The sequence below is a fragment of the Eucyclogobius newberryi genome, unplaced genomic scaffold, assembly GCF_026437365.1.
Source record: "Eucyclogobius newberryi isolate DKJ021-1_F unplaced genomic scaffold, fEucNew1.0.hap1 SCAF_4, whole genome shotgun sequence".
NCBI lineage: Eukaryota > Metazoa > Chordata > Actinopteri > Gobiiformes > Gobiidae > Eucyclogobius > Eucyclogobius newberryi.
This window is the reverse complement of record NW_027316056.1, coordinates 6,093,951-6,116,031: the sequence shown is the minus strand read 5'-3', so window position 1 is coordinate 6,116,031 and position 22,081 is coordinate 6,093,951. Positions and strand designations below refer to the sequence as shown.

At 41.3% G+C, this 22,081-nt stretch overlaps 1 protein-coding gene across 1 annotated transcript; it reads left to right on the top strand.

The window, feature by feature from the left end:
- The first annotated feature begins 3,897 nt into the window (after positions 1-3,897).
- On the top strand, positions 3,898-21,779 carry vps54 (VPS54 subunit of GARP complex). The gene is made up of 23 exons (XM_072462598.1): positions 3,898-4,040; positions 5,503-5,653; positions 6,673-6,914; positions 9,592-9,673; positions 9,945-9,979; positions 10,364-10,495; positions 11,509-11,894; positions 12,834-12,960; positions 14,328-14,435; positions 14,515-14,570; positions 15,089-15,185; positions 15,360-15,634; positions 15,883-16,012; positions 16,142-16,323; positions 16,426-16,538; positions 16,609-16,672; positions 16,979-17,084; positions 18,817-18,904; positions 19,324-19,445; positions 20,210-20,290; positions 20,689-20,796; positions 20,880-20,974; positions 21,663-21,779. Exons 2-23 carry the CDS (start codon positions 5,530-5,532, stop codon positions 21,766-21,768), a joined length of 2,859 nt encoding a protein of 952 aa, XP_072318699.1. The 5' UTR covers positions 3,898-4,040; positions 5,503-5,529; the 3' UTR covers positions 21,769-21,779.
- Positions 21,780-22,081: the final 302 nt, after the last annotated feature.

Here is a 22,081-nt window from a genome sequence, read left to right as displayed (position 1 = left end):
TTGTATGGATGATGTATGGATGACGTATGGATGATGTATGGATGTTGTATGGATGATGTATGGATGATGTATGGATGTTGTATGGATGATGTATGGATGATGTATGGATGACGTATGGATGATGTATGGATGTTGTATGGATGATGTATGGATGACGTATGGATGATGTATGGATGACGTATGGATGATGTATGGATGTTGTATGGATGATGTATGGATGATGTATGGATGACGTATGGATGATGTATGGATGACGTATGGATGTTGTATGGATGATGTATGGATGCTGTATGGATGATGTATGGATGATGTATGGATGACGTATGGATGATGTATGGATGATGTATGGATGTTGTATGGATGATGTATGTATGATGTATGGATGACGTATGGATGATGTATGGATGATGTATGGATGATGTATGGATGACGTATGGATGACGTATGGATGATGTATGGATGCTGTATGGATGATGTATGGATGTTGTATGGATGATGTATGGATGTTGTATGGATGATGTATGGATGACGTATGGATGACGTATGGATGTTGTATGGATGATGTATGGATGTTGTATGGATGATGTATGGATGATGTATGGATGATGTATGGATGTTGTATGGATGATGTATGGATGATGTATGGATGATGTATGGATGACGTATGGATGACGTATGGATGTTGTATGGATGATGTATGGATGTTGTATGAATGTTGTATGGATGATGTATGGATGTAGTATGGATGATGTATGGATGTTGTATGGATGACGTATGGATGACGTATTGATGATGTATGGATGATGTATGGATGATGTATGGATGATGTATGGATGGTGTATGGATGTTGTATGGATGATGTATGGATGTTGTATGGATGATGTATGGATGATGTATGGATGACGTATGGATGATATATGGATGATGTATGGATGATGTATGGATGTTGTATGGATGATGTATGGATGACGTATGGATGATGTATGGATGTTGTATGGATGATGTATGGATGATGTATGGATGTTGTATGGATGATGTATGGATGATGTATGGATGACGTATGGATGATGTATGGATGTTGTATGGATGATGTATGGATGACGTATGGATGATGTATGGATGACGTATGGATGATGTATGGATGTTGTATGGATGATGTATGGATGATGTATGGATGACGTATGGATGATGTATGGATGACGTATGGATGTTGTATGGATGATGTATGGATGCTGTATGGATGATGTATGGATGATGTATGGATGACGTATGGATGATGTATGGATGATGTATGGATGATGTATGGATGTTGTATGGATGATGTATGTATGATGTATGGATGACGTATGGATGATGTATGGATGATGTATGGATGATGTATGGATGACGTATGGATGACGTATGGATGATGTATGGATGCTGTATGGATGATGTATGGATGTTGTATGGATGATGTATGGATGTTGTATGGATGATGTATGGATGACGTATGGATGACGTATGGATGTTGTATGGATGATGTATGGATGTTGTATGGATGATGTATGGATGATGTATGGATGATGTATGGATGTTGTATGGATGATGTATGGATGATGTATGGATGATGTATGGATGACGTATGGATGACGTATGGATGTTGTATGGATGATGTATGGATGTTGTATGAATGTTGTATGGATGATGTATGGATGTTGTATGGATGATGTATGGATGATGTATGGATGATGTATGGATGACGTATGGATGACGTATGGATGTTGTATGGATGATGTATGGATGATGTATGGATGACGTATGGATGACGTATGGATGACGTATGGATGATGTATGGATGTTGTATGGATGATGTATGGATGATGTATGGATGATGTATGGATGACGTATGGATGACGTATGGATGTTGTATGGATGATGTATGGATGTTGTATGGATGTTGTATGGATGTTGTATGGATGATGTATGGATGATGTATGGATGATGTATGGATGACGTATGGATGATGTATGGATGATGTATGGATGATGTATGGATGATGTATGGATGACGTATGGATGACGTATGGATGACGTATGGATGACGTATGGATGTTGTATGGATGATGTATGGATGATGTATGGATGACGTATGGATGTTGTATGGATGATGTATGGATGTTGTATGGATGTTGTATGGATGTTGTATGGATGATGTATGGATGATGTATGGATGTTGTATGGATGATGTATGGATGATGTATGGATGATGTATGGATGTTGTATGGATGATGTATGGATGTTGTATGGATGATGTATGGATGTTGTATGGATGATGTATGGATGTTGTATGGATGATGTATGGATGATGTATGGATGATGTATGGATGTTGTATGGATGATGTATGGATGTTGTATGGATGATGTATGGATGATGTATGGATGTTGTATGGATGTTGTATGGATGATGTATGGATGTTGTATGGATGATGTATGGATGTTGTATGGATGATGTATGGATGTTGTATGGATGATGTATGGATGATGTATGGATGATGTATGGATGTTGTATGGATGATGTATGGATGTTGTATGGATGATGTATGGATGTTGTATGGATGATGTATGGATGTTGTATGGATGATGTATGGATGATGTATGGATGATGGCGTGTGCGTAAAACATATCGCTTTTTGGGTGTGCCAAACACGATCCGGGCGTCAGGAGGAGCTGAGAGGAGGCGCAGACAGATGTTTTGTGTTCTGTGTGTTTTACTGAGTTTGTCTAAGGGATGACAAAAGGTTAGAATCTGGGCATAAAACTGAAGTGCACACAATGAGCACGTGAGAATAGGGGACAAACAACTTAGAGGAGCAGAGAACGTGTGAATATAAGACCGAGGCTGCTCCTCCTGTCTGCAGGCTCCTCCTCCTGTCTGCAGGCTCCTCCTCCTGTCTGCAGGCTCCTCCTCCTGTCCGCAGGCTCCTCCTCCTGTCTGAGGGCGGCTGTGGCGCAGAGCACGGCTGCTGTTTGAGCCCAAAGTGCACTACGGGTACATCATGGAGAAAGTAAAGCGTTTATCCAACTGTCTGTGAATGATGCGACACACGTAAGACATCGTTTTAAAGGCCAGGAAACACTTTAACATCTATTTCAGGCTTTTAAGTAGTTCTAAACTGTCAACTCATCCAAGCCCGACCGTGGAGCTGAAAGTGAACTGATCACGTCACTTTGAATCGGCGCCTAAACTACGACTTTTTTCTCATTAATTAATTACTTTTTTCTCGTTATTTAATTACTTTTTCTCGTTATTTAATTACTTTTTTCTCGTTATTTAATTACTTTTTTCTCGTTATTTAGTTTATTGTCGTTAATTTACGACTTTTTTCTGACTCAGACTTTTTTCTCAATAATTAACGTCTTTTTTTCCTCATTAATTAATGACATTATTCTCGTAGTGCAGCGCATTTTTTTGGGGGGGTCGGCCCTTATACTCGTCGTATTACAAAGTTTTCTTTTAGGTTTTAGTTGTTTTGTTTTAGAAACGAGAACATTGGATGAGTTCGAGCATTTTAATGTATGTATTATGATTTTGATGATTTATTCTAACTTGTATTTCTTTCTTCAAGAATCAATAAATCAATAAATCAATAAATCAATAAATCAATCAATCAATCAATCAATCAATCAATCAATCAATCAATCAATCAATCAATCAATCAATCAATCAAATATACCCTTTTTCTATCACTATTGCATTTGAGCAATCTAATGGAGTTATACAAATGCATGAGTTCATTCTTGAAAGCAAAACAAATAAAAAAATGTTTTACTATTAGGAATCGTTTGTGTTTTGGTGAGTTCGGGTATTTCCGTCTCCGTTCGGGTTCTTCCGTAAACTCTCGGCTCTGCTCGGCTCTGCTCGGCGCTCGCAGTGCATGATGGGCTGTGCACCGGTGGAGTGCTCTGCTGCTGCGGCTACTTCACTGATTTTCCCCCGGGTTTCACCGACATTCCTGGGATGTTGAGGACGGGAAAGAGCGGCCGCTGTGCTCCAGAAAACAGGTACCAAACACCGCCGACGGAAATCTGCTCCATTCCTTTGAACCAGCGCGAAAACGTACAGTTAGCATTGGCATTTAGCCAGCCTACGTGTAACAGCTTAGGACGTTAGCTTAGCATTAGCAACACGAATAAACATTGGATTTTTACGATTGTCATGGTAATTGTTGTTGAACTTTTGTATACTTTATAAGCTGCAAACCTTTTCCTTCATAGTTATTTTAGCTCATGTAATTTGACGTATAAAAACACTTAATAACTTATAGTTTTGTTTTGTTGTTTACTAGCCTCTGTCAAACTGCCTTTTCATAGAATGACAGGAGCTGTAACTCGATTTGATTAACATTAATGAATACAAACAAACGAGTTTTTTCATCTCGAAACGATTGGACAGAATTGAAATTCAAGCTCAAATCCTGTACACATTTTACAGAAGCAAATGTAAAATAAAGTTGATATTCAGTGGCTCAAAGGCAATGATTAAATACTAAAGGAATGTGGTTTGTCGGTTGGCAAATATCATTCATTGTATTGAGTATGAACATTAAAGCAATAACTTTTAAATTGGCTGTTAACTTCCTTGACCTTATGGACTTTTAACTGTTGTTTCATGAAAATAAATCCACACTCTCCCTTCTACTCGCTTTATTTCACAATGGAAGTTAAAGTCCTCATTTGATCCTCATTTTAAACAGTCACAAATTAATTACAAAAATACAAATGGTTTTCAATTTTAATTTCCTGAACGTCTTCTTCCATGGCCAATTTAAAAAAAAGAAAAAGAAAAAATGCCAATATGAAAGGGAAACTTCGTAAATCGTTTATGATTTATGATATACCCAAGGCTACTTATCTGTGGCTGTTATATACGGTATGACTCGTTTCAGGCTTTTTAAGTTTTAGCTTTAAGTTCTGCCTTATAGATAAACTTAAAATAGTCCGTCTCTTTATTTACAGTTTTTTAAGTCATTTAGATTATAGCTGTAGAAATTAATCACATTTTCTGTCTGGCTCTCGTTACAACTGAGAGAAGAATCGGCTGCGGTGCGATTACTGGTATATCACAAGTGATCTTGTGATATGATATGACACAATCTTACTTAAACCACATGTTTTTACAAACAGAGGAATGGCTATTTACCTGAATCTCAGTTTCGTGTGTTTTCAAAGTTTACACCAGACTTTCAATATCTTTATTCTGAAGTTTCATTGCCTACAATAAGGTGGACCTTAATTTTGAAGATTTTGGGTCTCATCAAGTCTTGTGCTTCTGTCTGGGCCTCTATATTTTCAGATTAAATTAGCTTTGTTGTTTTTCATATAGTAACATAACACTGTAAACTGTAAATTACCAAATGTAAGCTGCTTAATGTTTAATCTTAATGTTTAATATTGAAACTTTTAACTGGACTCACAACACAGGTTCTTCCTTCCTTCAATCCTGTTTTCCCTGTTGTGTGCGCAGCTAGCCTGAGGGCCCTGTGCCCAGGCCATGGCCTCCAGTCGCAGCTCTCCTTTGGGGTCTCGACACGCAGCAGGAATCTTCCACAAAGAACGGGACGAGCCACGACTCAGGGTTCGCTCTCTGCCTGATGTCTGCCCCAAAGAGCCCACAGGTACGAGCTGTAGCTGACTTGGAGCTAGGGCCCAACAATTATATACAAATACTGTATCTATTTGCAATTTTTCCTGATTTAAACGTTTGTAATTCTGCTCTAGCTATTTCATACTTTTGTTTATGTGCAAGATATTGTGTCCAGCCATGCCAGTGTGGATGTGTGTTGTAATGTGGTGGTTGCAAACAGTTTAAGATCAGAACTGCTTAACATTACCTAGGGTGTTCCACAGTGGTCCATTTTAGGACCTCTGCTTTTTACTTAATATAATCAATATGTATACAAACAATATTTTTGAACAACCGTGATCTTTTAAAGTTCACTATTATGCAGAAGATACAATATTGTAAAGTGTCGGTTCTATCCTGGAACAGGCCACCAAAAATCTTCAGCTTTTGCCATGTTTCAGTGTTTTAAATTCCACTCAAACCAAGTAGAGGATGTTCTCAAGATTTAAGAACTTTACAGTCCCATCTGTTATTCATTATCTTGGTACAGCACAGTCCTTAAATATGGCTTTATTTGACTATTTTGACTCTTTATATGCATGCTTCCTCCTCTACTTTTACTACAAGCTTCATGTTTCACTTCACCATATTTAAAATAAATAAATATATCACTATTAAAAAATAGGTTGCCCTACTCAAGACATTTCGACTTCCATCTTAAAGTTATTTTCAATTGATTGATTGAAAAAATCATTGTCCAGACTAATTTTGAAACATTCTCTACAATGAATCACTCCTGGACAAACAAGGGGATTACACCGACTAAGACAAGTGAAATTGATCAATTCATCTCAGTCGAGTCTTTCAGTCGAGTCTTTCAGTCGAGTCTTTCAGTCGAGTCTTTCAGTCGAGTCTTTCAGTCGAGTCTTTCAGTCGAGTCTTTCAGTCGAGTCTTTCAGAATCTAAAAAGGCGCATGAAACTATGCTTAATGTAGAAATGCTCGTCTTTGATGAAGTCGTGGTCTCTAGTATTGCCATAGTATATAAACCCTTGTAACTGTTGTTTTCCAGGTGAAGGCCGTGGTCTGTGTGGGGGGCCGTCTGTTGTAGCGGAGCACGAGCCGTGGACTGTTTACAGTTCAAAGGTGAATCTTCCTGCGGCTCTGAATGACCCTCGCCTCGCCAAACGAGAGTCCGACTTCTTCACTAAAACATGGGGCGTGGACTTCACAGAGACCGAAGTAGCTCCGTGCTGCCATCTGCCTTCCATCACCAGAGAAGACTTCAGCCACTACCTGCAAGAGACTGCACAGGTGACCACGCCTTTACACTGTACAATACATGACTCAAGCAAGGGACAGTTACACTGTACAATACATGACTCAAGGAACAGTTACACTGTACAATACATAACTCAAGGAACAGTTACACTGTACAATACATGACTCAAGCAAGGGACAGTTACACTGTACAATACATGACTCAAGCAAGGGACAGTTACACTGTACAATACATGACTCAAGCAAGGAACAGTTACACTGTACAATACATGACTCAAGCAAGGGACAGTTACACTGTACAATACATGACTCAAGTAAGGGACAGTTACACTATACGACACATGACTCAAGCAAGGAACAGTTACACTGTACAATACATGACTCAGGAGACAGTTATACTGTACGATACATGACTCAGGAGACAGTTACACTGTACAATACATGACTCAGGAGACAGTTATACTGTACGATACATGACTCAGGAGACAGTTACACTGTACAATACATGACTCAGGAGACAGTTACACTGTACAATACATGACTCAGGAGACAGTTAAACTGTACAATACATGACTCAGGAGACAGTTACACTGTACGATACATGACTCAGGAGACAGTTACACTGTACAATACATGACTCAGGAGACAGTTACACTGTACAATACATGACTCAGGAGACAGTTACACTGTACAATACATGACTCAGGAGACAGTTACACTGTACAATACATGACTCAAGCAAGGAACAGTTACACTGTACAATACATGACTCAGGAGACAGTTATACTGTACGATACATGACTCAGGAGACAGTTACACTGTACAATACATGACTCAGGAGACAGTTACACTGTACAATACATGACTCAGGAGACAGTTAAACTGTACAATACATGACTCAGGAGACAGTTACACTGTACGATACATGACTCAGGAGACAGTTACACTGTACGATACATGACTCAGGAGACAGTTACACTGTACAATACATGACTCAGGAGACAGTTACACTCTACAATACATGACTCAGGAGACAGTTACACTGTACAATACATGACTCAGGAGACAGTTATACTGTACGATACATGACTCAGGAGACAGTTACACTGTACAATACATGACTCAGGAGACAGTTACACTGTACAATACATGACTCAGGAGACAGTTACACTGTACAATACATGACTCAGGAGACAGTTACACTGTACGATACATGACTCAGGAGACAGTTACACTGTACAATACATGACTCAGGAGACAGTTACACTGTACAATACATGACTCAGGAGACAGTTACACTGTACGATACATGACTCAAGTAAGGGACAGTTACACTGTACGATACATGACTCAGGAGACAGTTATACTGTACGATACATGACTCAGGAGACAGTTACACTGTACAATACATGACTCAGGAGACAGTTACACTGTACAATACATGACTCAGGAGACAGTTATACTGTACGATACATGACTCAGGAGACAGTTACACTGTACAATACATGACTCAGGAGACAGTTACACTGTACAATACATGACTCAGGAGACAGTTACACTGTACAATACATGACTCAGGAGACAGTTACACTGTACGATACATGACTCAGGAGACAGTTACACTGTACAATACATGACTCAGGAGACAGTTACACTGTACGATACATGACTCAAGTAAGGGACAGTTACACTGTACGATACATGACTCAGGAGACAGTTATACTGTACGATACATGACTCAGGAGACAGTTACACTGTACAATACATGACTCAAGTAAGGGACAGTTACACTGTACAATACATGACTCGGGAGACAGTTATACTGTACGATACATGACTCAGGAGACAGTTACACTGTACAATACATGACTCAGGAGACAGTTACACTGTACAATACATGACTCAGGAGACAGTTACACTGTACAATACATGACTCAGGAGACAGTTACACTGTACAATACATGACTCAGGAGACAGTTACACTGTACAATACATGACTCAGGAGACAGTTACACTGTACAATACATGACTCAGGAGACAGTTACACTGTACAATACATGACTCAGGAGACAGTTACACTGTACAATACATGACTCAGGAGACAGTTACACTGTACAATACATGACTCAAGTAAGGGACAGTTACACTGTACGATACATGACTCAGGAGACAGTTATACTGTACGATACATGACTCAGGAGACAGTTACACTGTACAATACATGACTCAGGAGACAGTTACACTGTACAATACATGACTCAGGAGACAGTTACACTGTACAATACATGACTCAGGAGACAGTTACACTGCACAATACATGACTCAAGTAAGGGACAGTTACACTGTACAATACCAATACATGACTCAACTAGGATTAAAATTAAAGAGTCCGGAATTTTCTCAGAAAAGTATTTCCCACCTCCCAGGAATAAACCCATTTTAAGACTAGACCAGCACTAAATCTGAATCCAAATCAAATCAAATCAAATCCAGAGTTACTGCATGTGGATGGGCAAGCCACCAATATATAAACAATCTTTAATTACAAGAGAACAATAAGGACATTAGTTTGTGAGCTGAATCTCAGCAGACATCTGCCACAAGCTTAAAAGAATCCTTCACTCTCTGAAGAACACTGTTTCTTCCTTTTCCGATGAAGGCAATGCTTTGGAGGAGGTCTGATCCGTCTCTGTGTCTGTTTCATTTTTAGAGGGAGCGCATTCACGAACGCTGCAAGACGATCTGCCCCAACAAAGACGTAGATTCAGTCTCCAGTGTCAACATAAACCACGGTAACATTTTAATTATTAAAACTGTGCTTTTTTTGTCTAAGCATTTAATATCTCAGCAGGAAAGATTTTTATTCCTCATAAATATAGAACAAAAAGCTTCTGGGGGCCGGGACTGGGGGCCTAGTTATACAAGTAAAATATAATTTCAAAATCTGATATACAGTACAACATCTGAATATAATTTCTCTCTCTACATTCTCTATTTCTCAATTGTGTGAATATTTCAAATAATGAAAATAAATCATTTCCATTTCCACTGTTTTGCTTTTAGACAAAACGAGATCTGAGCTTGAACAAGTCCCAAAGGTAATGCACTTTTAGCTACTCTGTATCTTTTTGATTTTGTCTTTTTGCTTTCTGGTCTGCCTCCGTTTGTTCTGTGTTTTTAGAATACACAAAGTTTCGGATGTTTAAAGAAAATCAAATGCGTTTCTCATGGAAGGTGTTTTGTGTCTTTGATAACAGAAGAAATGTTTTGTTAAATGTAAAGCGTAAAATACAAACACATTATTTGTCAGTATGTTTCATAGGCTATACATATATTATCGAACAGATCTCCTCAGTGTGTATAAAACTGACCCGATTATGTAAAGCAAACTTTACTAAACAAGTTTTGATAATGTCAAGCAAATGTAGACCAAACAATTTTAATCTGAAGACGTGTTGATTTTAATTGTTTTTTTGTGGTAGATCTTCATGAAGCCCGAGTTCGCCCTGGAGGACCCGGCCACCTTTAACGCTGTTCTGCCTTGGTCTCATTTCAACAGCGCTGGAGGGAAAAGCAGCCGAGACATGGCCTCATCCAAACTACTGCAGGAGAAAGTCAGTCCAGGCACTAATACTTTCAATTTAACTGTGTGGATTTGTATATGTATGCAAATGTATGTGTCATACACATTTGTGTATGTATGCAAATGTAGTGTCATACACATTTGTGTATGTATGCAAATGTAGTGTCATACACATTTGTGTATGTATGCAAATGTGTATGTGTCATACACATTTGTGTCCCATAAGTACACTCAAATGTGCACCCATTATCTCATATTTGATCACGTTCCTCCATTATCTCATATTTGATCACGTTCCTCCATTATCTCATATTTGATCACGTTCCTCCATTATCTCATATTTGATCACGTTCCTCCATTATCTCATATTTGATCACGTTCCTCCATTATCTCATATTTGAACACGCTCCTCCATTATCTCATATTTGATCACGTTCCTCCATTATCTCATATTTGAACACGCTCCTCCATTATCTCATATTTGAACACGCTCCTCCATTATCTCATATTTGATCACGTTCCTCCATTATCTCATATTTGATCACATTCCTCCATTATCTCATATTTGATCACATTCCTCCATTATCTCATATTTGATCACGTTCCTCCATTATCTCATATTTGATCACGTTCCTCCATTATCTCATATTTGATCACGTTCCTCCATTATCTCATATTTGATCACGTTCCTCCTGCTCCTCGTCTCTTGCTCCCGCCTCTTGTCTCCTGACAAGCTGAAACCTCTGACTTTTGACCAACACAACTAAATAATATTGATTTCAGTACAATTGGTAGTAGTTTTTAGAAGAAAGAAAACTGTGATGTCACCTTTCCCTGCAATTACTTTGGCGTGAGACAAAGATTGACAAAGAGCCCAGACTCTGCTGTATAAATGTAAAATCAAGTCTTTAGATAAATCATCTTTCTGCCACATTGTCTGAAAGTGGTTGGTGCTGTTTGAGTCTAAAAGATCCAGTTTGTTTGCTATTGATTTAATGTCGTGGTACCTGTCAAAAAGCACACCTCCCCTGCTCTTGCCTTCAGCTGAGCCACTACCTGGACGTGGTGGAGGTGAGCATCGCGCGGCAGATCTCGCTGCGCTCCGATGCATTCTTTCACGCCATGTCGTCCCAACACGACCTCCAGGACCGGCTCCAGGACACGCAGCGAGCCGTGTCCTTCCTGAGGCAGCGCACGGCAGCCATAGACCGTGTCATGTGCCAGGGCCCGCTCCGCGCACTCTGCTCCGCCCTGACGCGCAACAACTGCGTCAAAGTGCACAACAAGCTGAAGCTGATGGCAGCGGTGCACCAGACGCAGCCCACCGTGCAGTTGCTCCTGTCCACCTCCGAGTTTGTGGGGGCGCTAGAGCTCATCGCCACAACCAAAGAGGTGCTACAACAGGAGCTGCAGGGGATACACAGCTTCAGGTGAGTGAAGTTCTGACTTGAAGGACACACATTATGCTAAATGAATGTTTTCCCTCTCTTTTAACCGTGTTCTAATGTCTAAAAACTCACCTGGAGAAGCATTTCACTTCATTCACATTAATATGATGAATCCAGGTTTGAAAGTCCTCTCCCTCCGAGCGTCAAAAACACACTTTAATCTGCTTTTTTACATATAAATACAGTTTTCCAGTACTTTTCTGTATAAATGCTTGTTTATTTTAAATTTCTTATGAAATCATTTATGGCTGGCATGTCCAAACTAGGGCCCGGGGGCCAAATGCGGTCCTTAAACCAATTTTTTTTGGCCCCCAAGCTTCCTGCTATGTCGGCCCAAACAACAAAAAGTAGTACTTTTTACTGTGAAATTGGGAAAATTCAGGCATACTGATGTTATACCAACCTAATATTAATTTTCTAGGTCTACTTAAAGGTGTGGAGGCTCATCGCAATTACATCAAATGCAAAATTTCAAATGATTCACTTTGTTATTCAACAAATTCGACATTGTCAAGTTGTTTGTGGCCCTCTGTCTGCCCTGTTTAAGTTTCAAAATGCGGCCCTTGGTGAAAAAGGTTTGGACACCCCTGATTTATGGTCTTATGAGTGCAGTTTGGGTCAGAGTTATGATCAGAAGAACCATAGAGATAACGAATAATTTTGAAAGCTTTCACCGCAGTCGACTAATAAATCAACAGGGCATGTTGTTTAGTCAACTACAGCCCTCGTTTTTAGTACATACAGTACATTATTTTAAGTTTTGAATCTTAAAATGCCAAAGTAATGCTACTAGAACAAAAAAAAGGAATGTATAATGTGTAATTTACTTTACTTTACTTTTTCATGAATAGAACCAGATAAAACGATGACCGGACAATTTTGAAACCTTTTCTACCATGTTATAATAATAATCTGTTTCAGACACCTGGGTTCTCAGCTGTGTGAACTGGAGAAGCTCATCGACAAAATGATGGTGGAGGACTTCAGTATTTACGCTCGGAGCGATCTGAACCGCAGCCTGAGGGACGAGCCACAGATCCTGGAGAAGGTACAATACACAACTATGCAATTTAAAAGCATTTCATCAGGTTTGCCTTAAACTTGTGGTCCTCTACGGCGCTTAAAGCTGGGGCACCTGACTTAAACACTGGGACTTATCACCTTCTCTTGTGAGAAATCGTTATTTGCTTTGGGGGCGATGTGGAATACTGTGACTGCACGCACACTGCAGCAGATTTTCCTCTCAGAGTGCAGATCATTTCTACTGCTAGAGCCTAGAGCCGCTTCAACACTGACTGCGGAGGCTCTGCAGAGGCTAAAAACTCAAATCATTAAAGAGATAAATAAGTAGTGGTGCACGATATGGAAATGTTAGACCAATACTGCTGTTGAGAGGGCCGGTGACAGATATTAGGCAGATATTTTTCTATACATAGTTTGGCTATTTTAAACTTATTTATATGATATTATATGTATGAAAATTAAAAAAACTAAACAAATTATCTTTTATTCTAATATAAGGATCAAATAGATTTGTTTTACAGAAACACGTAATACCTACCCTTCTTTGGGGAAAAAATGGAAATGTTTGACAGCGCTATCATTTATTTAGCACTGTGTTTCTATATAGTTAGGCCATAGTATGATTATTCTTTATTAGGGTAAAACGAACTTTCACACTTTTCCATTTCCTGTTTTATGTATATTACTAACCGCAGCAGCGACACGCTCTCCTCCTCAGACTGTCTGATCACCAGTGTTGGGTCGCGTTACTTTTAAAAGTAACTGCACTACTTTGTTATAAAAGTAACTTGTTAAGAGTACTCTTGCGTTACCAATAATTAACATTGTATAGCCTATATCGTTTGCTGACAATGTCTTTACATTGCTGAACAGTTGCATAATCATTAAAATATCAAATAAACAAGCAAAGTAAAGGCTTTATGTATGTTATGTTGACCAATAGCACAACACAATGGCATTCAATGAGCACGTGTAGGTTTGACCTCAAGCAATGACAAATATCACTAAAACAAAATGAATGATATAAATATTTGCAATTGTGTTTGTCTTGAAATAATAAATACTGTACCCATCACAGGTTAAGAGCCCAAATGCCGCCTCAGAGAAGGGGAAACACATTTGTACATTTACTTGTATAATCACAAGCCTTAAATTTGGGAACATAAATTGTTAATCAAGGCTTAAATTTTTGTCAAATGAATGGATGAAATTACTGTAGTTTGTTTTTCTTTTTGGTTCAATGATTAAAACATTTTGAAGCCTTAAGTAAGGAAATAATTCAAGCTGCCTTTTGTTGTAGCATCTGTGTAACTGATTTGTTCATTTAAAAGATGTATGTACACTGTAGTCATTATATAATTGTTGTTGTGTTTTGCTTGGTGTTGCATTCAGGAGCGTCTGGAATCGCTGGTGTTTGGTTTGCTGCGTCAGAGGAAGCTGGACTTTCTGGACATTTACAACGAAGAGATGATTTCAGCAGCTAAAGCCCTCGTCAACCAGGTACATGCCAATCAGAAAGCAGTAATAATAATTAGAATATCTGTGGGTCCCTTTTATTAAGGTTTTATCTTCTTTTCAGTGTGTGGCTGACTGTGTTTTACAAATAGAAGATCTTGACACAGAAGTCGTCACTAAGTAAGTTTAGTTTTTTGAGTGAAGAAAGAAATCTGAACACTAAGAATCCCAATGCAGTTCAGAATGTTTGGAGAGTCCAAACTAAACTAGGAATTAATTTTATGCCGACAATATATAGACATTTAAATAATATCATGAATGATGTTTTGAAGCTATGAAACATTTAATATTCTTTATTGTTAAATAAAAACTTTCAGAAAAAGATGCAATGGTAATATTTCTGCACTTTTCTGATTAACTTGGCAAACTTTTCACATTTGTCAGATAATTAAACCTCACTGAAATGACACAGTTAACATGTTTTACACAGAGTAAGGCCCATGGAGACACAGAGACATTTTCATTCTCAGCTGTGGACATATTTCACTCACATCGCTGCAGGCGTTTGTTTCCTAATTGCTTTTTGAATGGGCACAATTACCAGTATCATCGTAGATTTATATGTTTCTGCCCCGAACACTCCAAACTTAATTAATCATCTTTTACGGAACTAAAGTGAATAATTGTTCTTTTTTTAGGCTGGCGGATCAGATGCGTGTGATGACGTTTCCTCAGTGGTTCGATTTGTTGGCAAACGTCTTTGAGTGTTTCCTTCTGTTTCTGCAAAGGATCGAGGTCCGTCCAAACATTGACAGGACAGACTTTCAAAGACTGTCAAATGTTCAATACAATCCTAAATATAGTTTTACTACTTTGTACTTTAACAATATCCTTCCCCTGGTACAATGAGCACTGGCTTGAGACCCTACATTACACTTTAAAATGATTTCTTCATCTCCTCTCCTTTAGTCGACTCTAAGCGTGATCCGTAAAGTCGTCCTGGAGGCGTTGGACTCTCATCAGAAAAAACAGGCTTTGGAGGCGACTGCGGCAGACTCCAGCGACGTCTCCCAGAATGCTTTGCCAATGCAGGGCGTGGCAGAGCTGGCCTACCTCACTCACGAAGGCCTGTTCATCAGCGACGCCCTGAACGAGGCCAAGCACAAAGAGCAGAGCAGCGCACAGGAGCGAGAGAGCAGGCAGCAGCACGACACGGCGCAGACTGCAGGGGGCGCTAACAACATGTGAGAACTGCAGCTTCTACCACTGATACCACCACTACAAACCAATCACGGACAGATTAGAGTGCCACTACTCGTACCAACAGCAGCTACTATATATATATGTATATTACCAGTGAACGGTGCTTGTACAGAATCTTTTTTGTGAAACTTACTGTAAATTTGCATGTGCAAGGCGTGCAAATAATTTGTACAATTATCAACCAAATTCAGGTTAACGCAAAAGTGTAACTGTGTATTTCATTGTGCAGATGTCCTGAGAACATGATGCCTTCTGAGCTGGAGCTGAACCGTGTCCTGAATAACCTCCAAGAGGTGCTGTTCTCTGCCTCTGACGTCGGCCACGACCGCTGCGTCAAACTGCTCACCGCCAGAGCCAAGGTCGGCAAACCGCTCTAAATCCTCTGTGTATTGTATGGACTGCATTAACTGTGATGAACATGTAGAACACCAGAAGAATCTGAGCTTTATTTCGGCTCCCTGGGGCTGATGTCTTGTTCTTCTTCTCAGGACGGCTCGCTGGAGCGTCTTTCCTCTGCAGAGTTTGTGTGTTTGTCTCACGCTGTGGAGCAGTTTGTCAGAGACACAGAGGAGCTGAGCGGCAGGCGCAGTGTCAGCCTCAGGGGGGCGCTGCAGAGTCAAGCCAACCGCTTCGTCCACCGCTTCCACGAAGAACGCAAAAACAAACTGGGGTAAATATCATAGATTATTTAGATTGTGTTTGAAATGAACACTGCAGCAGTGGCTTTGAAGTGTGTTTAAGTGTCGCTAAAGGCTTTGTGCTTGTGCTTCAGTTTGCTGCTGGACAACGAGCGCTGGAAACAGGCCGAGGTTCCTGTTGAGTTTCAGGATTTGGTGAACTCCATCGCAGACGGACGGATCTCTCTCCCAGAAAGAAAACTCTCAGGTTTGTGACTCACTAAAGTTCTACAGTATTCATAGAATGACAAAACTTAACTGGACTTTTCTCTGGGCAGGTCCAAACGACAGGAAGCCCACTGAGTTCCTCCTGGTGAATGGGCAGAAATATGCTGTTGTCGGGTAGGTCTTTTTACATAAACACTCCATATTGATGAAGCGATTCCCTCCATGGTGGTGCAATCCCAGGCTCCACCATGTTTTTTCAAGCTCGTCTATTTAAATGTGATGCTTCAGACAAACCCTGTGTCAGTGTAGAATGGACTGAGCCCCGCCCAGATTCCTCAGTGTAGAATAGAGAGAAAGTTTGTCTGGAGAGTTACAAATGTAACTACAGTTCTATGAGTTCTGATGAAATAAAATGCTTTTTTATATCTGAACCCTATGGACAGTGAAGATTAGATGCAGAATTTCTTTGTGATTTTCCAGGACGGTCCTGCTGCTGATCCGTATGTTCCTGGAGTACTGTCAGTGTGTGAACGACATCCCGTCCATCTCCACAGACATGCTCACACGCCTCTCCGACCTGCTCAAGGTCTGACTCTGCTCCTCTGATTATCTCTGCATTTAAAGAACTCCCTGTGCTCACTTCTGTGTCTCCTGTGTCTCTCCTGTGTCTCTCTCACTCTCCTGTGTCTCCTGTGTGTCTCTTGCTCCTGTTTCTCTCTCTCCTGTGTCTCTCTCCTGTGTCTCTCTCCTGTGTCTCTCTCCTGTGTCTCTCTCCTGTGTCTCTCTCTCTCTCCTGTGTCTCTCTCTCTCTCCTGTGTCTCTCTCTCCTGTGTCTCTCTCTCTCCTTTTTGTCTCTCTCTCTCCTTTGTGTCTCTCTCTCCTGTGTCTCTCTCTCTCTCCTGTGTGTCTCTCTCTCCTGTGTCTCTCTCTCTCCTGTGTCTCTCTCTCTCTCCTGTGTGTCTCTCTCTCTCTCCTGTGTGTGTCTCTCTCTCTCCTGTGTCTCTCTCTCTCCTGTCTCTCTCTCTCTCTCTCCTGTGTCTCTCTCTCTCCTTTGTGTCTCTCTCTCCTGTGTCTCTCTCTCTCTCTCCTGTCTCTCTCTCTCTCTCTCCTGTGTCTCTCTCTCTCCTGTGTGTCTCTTGCTCCTGTTTCTCTCTCTCCTGTGTCTCTCTCCTGTGTCTCTCTCTCTCTCCTGTGTCTCTCTCTCTCCTTTGTGTCTCTCTCTCCTGTGTCTCTCTCTCTCCTTTTTGTCTCTCTCTCTCCTTTGTGTCTCTCTCTCCTGTGTCTCTCTCTCTCTCTCCTGTGTCTATCTCTCTCCTGTGTCTCTCTCTCTCTCCTGTGTGTCTCTCTCTCTCTCCTGTGTGTCTCTCTCTCTCTCTCCTGTGTGTGTCTCTCTCTCTCCTGTGTCTCTCTCTCTCCTGTCTCTCTCTCTCTCTCTCCTGTGTCTCTCTCTCTCCTTTGTGTCTCTCTCTCCTGTGTCTCTCTCTCTCTCTCCTGTCTCTCTCTCTCTCTCTCTCCTGTGTCTCTCTCTCTCCTTTGTGTCTCTCTCTCCTGTGTCTCTCTCTCTCTCCTGTGTCTCTCTCTCTCCTTTGTGTCTCTCTCTCCTGTGTCTCTCTCTCTCCTTTTTGTCTCTCTCTCTCCTTTGTGTCTCTCTCTCCTGTGTCTCTCTCTCTCTCCTGTGTGTCTCTCTCTCCTGTGTCTCTCTCTCTCTCCTGTGTGTCTCTCTCTCTCTCCTGTGTGTCTCTCTCTCTCTCCTGTGTCTCTCTCTCTCCTGTCTCTCTCTCTCTCTCTCCTTTGTGTCTCTCTCTCTCTCCTGTCTCTCTCTCTCTCTCTCCTTTGTGTCTCTCTCTCCTGTGTGTCTCTCTCTCTCTCTCTCTCTCTCCTGTGTCTCTCTCTCTCTCCTGTGTGTCTCTCTCTCCTGTGTGTGTGTCTCTCTCTCTCTCTCCTTTGTGTCTCTCTCTCTCTCCTGTCTCTCTCTCTCTCTCTCTCCTTTGTGTCTCTCTCTCCTGTGTGTCTCTCTCTCTCTCTCTCTCTCTCTCCTGTGTCTCTCTCTCTCTCCTGTGTGTCTCTCTCTCCTGTGTGTGTCTCTCTCTCTCTCTCTCTCCTTTGTGTCTCTCTCTCCTGTGTGTCTCTCTCTCTCTCTCTCTCTCTCCTGTGTCTCTCTCTCTCTCCTGTGTGTCTCTCTCTCCTGTGTGTGTCTCTCTCTCTCTCTCTCCTGTGTCTCTCTCTGTCTCCTGTGTCTCTCTCTGTCTCCTGTGTCTCCTGTGTCTCTCCTGTGTGTCTCCGGTGTCTTCCGTGTCTCTGTGTCCTGTTTCCTGCAGCACTTCAACTCTCGCAGTTGCCAGCTGGTCCTGGGAGCCGGGGCTTTGCAGGTCGTGGGCCTCAAAACCATCACTACAAAAAACCTAGGTATGAAAACGTATTGGATCTTATAGTAAATGTCCTTTGAAGCTGTAGGTTTTGATTGTAGAAGATAATGCCCAGACACCTGAACAAATGGTGTGACCAGCTTCTGATGTTAATAAAACAGAAATTAACCAGCATGAAGTCATAATTGTACATAATACCTGTAATCCAGTGTTCTCGCTGGGCTGAGGTTGAAAGCTGGCGGTGGGACAAACCACGACGCTCACGCAAAGTACCACAGCGCCCGCCGTGCGGGCGCCATGGCGCTCCTTGCCCGCGGCGCTTGCACGGTGATCTTAATACCTGGCAGTCTTTTTTGAGCATGGCGGTGACCGGCCGAAACATGGCGGCCCACCATGACACAGAGTGAGAACACTGGTGACCTGTGTCCACAGCCTGACTTTCCTTTGTTGCTGTTGCAGCGTTGGCGTCTCGCTGTCTGCAGCTGGTGGTGCACTACATTCCTCTGATCAGAGCTCATTTTGAGACCAAACTACAGCCAAAACAATTCAGCGTCCTCAGGCACTTCGACCACATCACCAAGGTACGACTTATACTGCAATAAAACTGCAGTATCACCAAGGTACAGCTTAAACTGCAATAATACTGTAATATCACCAAATAAACTACCTGCTATTGTAACCTAAATATGACATATTTTGTGACGTCCTACAGACCGTAACTTGATATTCCAAACCTTATTGAAGCTGTGGTGGCTCCTTAAACTATGTCAGGGCTGAACTTTGAACGATTCACTTCATTGTCTCGTCAGCTGTGGAACTTGTGTCCGGCCTGTTGTGGAGTTGTTCTGTTTGCGCTGCATCTTTGTTGATCAGTTTCTCAAGGAGAAATGAGCTCCTCGTTAATCGTGAACGCCACATTTACGAGCTTCCCTCTAACGATGGAGTTGCTTCTGGACTTGCTGGGTTTGATTTTCATGCCTACACTCTTGATGTTACTTTGAAGCTTGAACAGCTGTCTAGTGCAAGGTTTTGTGGTCATTATGGTTGTCAAGTCATCCGTGTCTGTGTCGAAGTGCTGCCTGGCAGTATTATTGTCTTGCAATGTCACACAAACTGGATGTCCTGAAAGTAGGCCTGTACGAGCAGGCTTTTAGATAGAGATCCGTCCTCCGGTATTTTGGAATATTTTAAAATGTGGACGGGCATTTTCGAGTGCAGGGGCGGCCATTTTCGGGCCGGGAAGCATTTGACAATAGGACACTCTCTGGCCTGTTGTACAAGCGTGCGTTTACTGTGGATTAGAAGAATGATCACTTTAGTGCTTTACTTCTGTGATTCTCCTCAGGATTACAACGACCACATCGCTGAGATTTCGGCCAAACTCGTTGCCATCATGGACGGCCTGTTTGAGAAGGTTTTATCAAAGGTAAGAAGTCACTAAAATCATGACCCAAACAGGTTCAGTACGAGGGCCTCAGTTAAAGGTGTAAATACTGCCATCTACTGTCCAAAAAGGAAATAATAAGCTATTAATTAATTTCCCCTGATCATTTGTATAATGCAACAATGGTCAGTCGTTTGTGCTGTAACTAACAATTATGTCAGTATTCGACTAGCTCAAAAAAGCTCAAATGTTGTCTTTGTTATAAAAGCTCTTTTCGGATGTGTTTTGAGTCGTTTTTTAGGTCAGCTGCTCTATTTGTCATATTAAATGTCATGAATAGTGAGGAAATGGCCTTGCTGCAGATAAGCCACCAGGGGCAGTGGAGAGCAGTTTAAGTCTCTGATTATTAGTTTTCCATCTTTCTTTCCCTGTGATTCCAGTATGAAGTGAAGGCTCCGATGCCGTCCGCCTGCTTCCGAAACGTGTGCAAACAAATGGCCAAGATGCACGAAGCCCTCTACGACCTTCTGCCAGAGGAACAGACTCAGGTGGGAACTAAAGTCACTCCATTTTCTCTTGTTTTGAGGCGTTCTTTGTGTTCTCTCTTTGCATTTACATTTCTCTGCTGCAGATGCTGTTTCAGAGAATTAACGGCGGTTTTAAAATGCACTTGAAGCGTCAGTTGTCTCGACTCGGAGTCATCAACGACGGAGGACCTCAGCACGGGTAAAACATTGGACACTTCCACATGAATGTCGTTCACTTTCCCGCTCCCTGAAGACGGAGAAACTAAATGAAGTGTAGTGTAAATCTCTTTCTCACCACAACGTGTAGTATGGTTTTATTTCTTAGTTTACTTTGTATATTGCTGTTTGGAAATGACTCGACCTGTCACGACATCACATTTTGAACAATAGTCACTCATTACAATAAATGATCTCACACACAAAAATGTACAAATATTGAGTAAAAACACGGTGACAGGCCGAGAAACAGCTTTTTGTGGCTGATTTAGGGTCAAACTTGAGCACTGTGACATCAGAGGATTTTCTCTGATGTCTTAAAGCACAAACTAAACAACTCCAGGAGCTTTAACCTTCGAGTGTCGTGTGATTTCGATTCAGAACAATCACAAAACATATTTTATATCTCATATTTCTTATTTAATCTTTATTTAACCATGAAATTTACATCAAGATTGCATTAATGTTTCTAAAGATCCCTGGCTCCCTTTTTATTATTTGTGAACGTAACTAAACCAAACAAACGGTGCTCGCGGCCGCCGGTGGCGCAGTGGTTTAAGGCGTCGCACATGCGTCAAATGAAAACACACTTTACACAGACAAGGTTTCAGAATCAAACGTTCGACTTCAAAATAAGGTGAATAACTGAGGTCTTGTTCCGTCCCGCTCAGGCTGGTGGTGGTGGACGTGGCGTTTTACACTGAAAACATCCAGGTTCTGAAAAGCCTGGAGCGACTGGACCTGAACATGGCCGAAATCTGGGAGCAGAAAAGGTGATGGAAGAGAAACACTCGAGAAGGACTTCAAAATAAGCTACAAACTGATGAAACGTGGCGACAAACGCGCTGCTGGTTCGTCCACTACGGCGAGCGAAAGGGACCAAACGGTGGCTCCTCCTCCTTTGAAAAGCACGCTTTCCACAAACCGCCTTCTCTCCTCACTGTGTGCAATCAAGAGTCCGTCATTTAAGGCGGCAATGGTTCTAATTTATTTTTCCTCAATAGTTGTCTCGCTTCAGGGTCGAGGAAATCAATCCACGGGCGATCGCCAAGAACATGGTTTGGTTTTTAATGCAAAGATGATTTTTTTA